The following is a 2788-nucleotide window of genomic DNA, read 5'->3' as shown; positions in this document are numbered from 1 at the left end:
CACGCAATTAGAACCGCATAATTGTCGTTTGATTTTGCCTAATGATGTGTTCGATAAGTGGGGAGACAAGTTGTGCGAGTCGATGATTTTGGTGTCAGAGAAATTTTATTGTCCGTTTAAGGATTGTTCCGCGCTTTTAATAGATGAATGCCCAGGCGAAAATATGGTTATTACTCAATCGGAATGCCCGGAATGTAGAAGGTTGTTTTGTGCAAAGTGTAAAGTTCCTTGGCATTCAGATTTTGTGTGTGAAGAATTTGAGAAGTTGAACAAAGATGAAAGGGAAATAGAAGGTATACAACTTATGCAACTTGCTAAGAATCAAGAATGGCAAAGATGTCCAAGTTGTAGGATGTATGTTGGGAGATCAGAAGGCTGTGCACAAATGAGATGCAGGTTCGTTTTTAGTCCATATGATTTTTTAATTTTTTTTTCTACTTGTCTTGGAATTTTGTAGGGCGAAACATTATTTTGTAGGGCGAAACATTCTTAGCACCTTTGACTGATTTGTGTATATAGGGCAAAGAAAATCATTTCTTTTGTTGTGCTGAGCAGTCTTATCCTCATTGAGAGTCGCTATGTGAGACGTCTAGCTTGTAGTCTCTGAGAGTTGCTTTGCCAAAGTCTAACGTCCTCACTGAGAGTAGCTTTACGGCACATTCTTAGCACCTTTGAGTGATTTATATATATAGGGAAAAAATTTCTTTTGTTGTGTCCGCGCAGTCTTAATGTCCTCGTTGAGAGTCGTTTTGTGAGACGTCTAACTAGTCGTCTATCAGAGTCGCTCTGCTTTTAAAAAAAAAAAAAAAAAAAATCCAAGTCACGATTGTATTACCACTCTTTTGAAGAAACAGATTTGTGAAAGGGGGGCAGCACCTGACCTTTCATACCAGATGGGAGTAGTGGAACTCCAATTTGACTAGAGACCTTTGACAATAGACAAGAAAAAAAAAAAAGTAGTAATAATTCTGAGAAGCTCAAGGTGGCTCGAATGCAAGGGTGCTTGGTTTTCTCCTCTTGACTCGGAAGGATGGTAATTGCCATCTTTCAACATTAATCAGACCTTTAACATACCTGGGAATCATATTAAAGTTTGTAACAACAGTTGCCTCCTCCATTTGATGACCGAAAGAAACTAGTTTGTCCGCGACTTGGTTGCTTTCTCTGTAACAATGCTTAATGAAAATACCATTGACATTCACCAGTTCTTTGATCTCTCCAATCACTCTCTCTATTCTCCATGGAGCAGTCCATATGTCATGGATACAGTTGTGAATATGCATGGAGTCAGTCTCACCAATAATCAATCCATGGCCTTGTTCAATACACCATTTCAACCCAAATAACAGGGCAGCCGCTTCAGCCCAATTACTTGTCCCATTACCTAAAGGAATCGAGTACACCATGAGCATTTTGTCACTGCTGTCCCTGACCACACCACCCCCTCCACACTTCCCATTGATACAACTTCCATCACTATTAATTTTCACAAAAAGTAATGGAGGTCTGGACCATCTGACGTCGAAGATACTAATGTCGAAAAGCTTACAAATATCTTCCCAAGTGTTACCAATGGAGATTCTTCTAAACTGGACACTGGCAAGTTGAGAGATGTTGAGAGTTGCTCTGCTAGACGTCTATCGTCCTCGTTGAGAGTCGCTCTGGTGAAACATTCTTAGCAACTTTGAGTGATTTGTGTATATAGGGCAAAAGATCTTTATTCCTTTTTTTTTTCTTTTCGTTCAAGCAGTCTAAATGTCCCGTTGAGAGTCGTTTTGAGAGACATTTATCTAGTAGTCTCTGATTTGGTATTCGGATCTCAAGTCTCAGTTATAGTTCCCGGCGTGCCTCGATCTCAGGTTAGCCTTTCTACTTGGCTAAGTAGTACTCCGCTCATGTAATGGTTGTATATATGGGCTAGCCTATGGTGCTGTCACCTAAATATACTCAACTTCTTCACTAGTAGATTCATTAACTAATCATAAGTCTCGGCTTGTCTGGCTCTCAAGTTAACCTTTTCCACTTGACCAAGTAGTATTCTACTCATGCAATGGTCGTATGGGCTAGCCCATGGTGTGTCACGTATGATATACTCAACTTCTTCTTCAATAGGTTTATCTACAACAGTCATTCTTCAATCTTTCCACATATTGATATTATTAAATTAAATAGATAAAATAGCGATTTTGGTCTATGAAATTATGTTCATATGCGATATTTCAATCTTGATCAATGTGTTATTTGACTTCGCACATTTTATCTTTCCAATTATAATTTCAGCTTTTTAGTCTGCTTGAGTTTGAGGTAAGTCTTTGGTTTAAGGCTTTATTTCTAGTTCCAAATTGATATTTATGTTGTACTATTATATTATTCAAATGGTGTCGGTCTATTATATACGTACATATTTTTTCTTACAAAATAAGAAAAATTCTGCATTTTTGGAAGATCCGAACAATTCATATTAGTTGTATATTGAACTCCGGATGCATTTTTGGTGTCTTTACAATTGCAGGTGTGGATGTGACTTTTGTTACAAATGTGGGGCACACTCAAGTGATCACTACTGCAGTAGTTGTGGTACTTAAAAGACATTTACTGTACTTTTAAGGTTTTTTTTTTTTTTTTCTTTCTTCTTTCTGTTATATTATGTACTTCTGTTCTAGAAAAGAAAAAGTCCAATATTTCAATGAACTTGTTTCAAGTGCTCCTTGGCACATAGAGGTGGTTTTGTACTAATTACTAAAGGGCTACTTCTTATCATGATTGCATGTGTTTACATTGTTTATTA

At 37.4% G+C, this 2788-nt stretch overlaps 1 protein-coding gene across 1 annotated transcript; it reads left to right on the top strand.

Moving 5' to 3' along the window:
- LOC132037508 (E3 ubiquitin-protein ligase RSL1-like) lies at window positions 1-2788 on the top strand. The gene is made up of 2 exons (XM_059428038.1): window positions 1-396; window positions 2513-2788. Exons 1-2 carry the CDS (start codon window positions 83-85, stop codon window positions 2583-2585), a joined length of 387 nt encoding a protein of 128 aa, XP_059284021.1. The 5' UTR covers window positions 1-82; the 3' UTR covers window positions 2586-2788.

This window comes from Lycium ferocissimum, chromosome 11, assembly GCF_029784015.1.
Source record: "Lycium ferocissimum isolate CSIRO_LF1 chromosome 11, AGI_CSIRO_Lferr_CH_V1, whole genome shotgun sequence".
In the NCBI taxonomy this organism is placed as follows: Eukaryota; Viridiplantae; Streptophyta; class Magnoliopsida; order Solanales; family Solanaceae; genus Lycium; species Lycium ferocissimum.
The sequence above is the reverse complement of the archived record's forward strand: the minus strand, read 5'-3'. Positions and strand labels throughout refer to the sequence as shown.

Bases quoted from the DNA above. Each gene is read 5' to 3' on its own strand.
- LOC132037508 (XM_059428038.1), top strand. From the start codon at position 83: ATGATTTTGGTGTCAGAGAAATTTTATTGTCCGTTTAAGGATTGTTCC. The intron at 397-2,512 runs GTTCGTTTTTAG...TTACAATTGCAG, and splicing joins TGTGCACAAATGAGATGCAG to GTGTGGATGTGACTTTTGTT.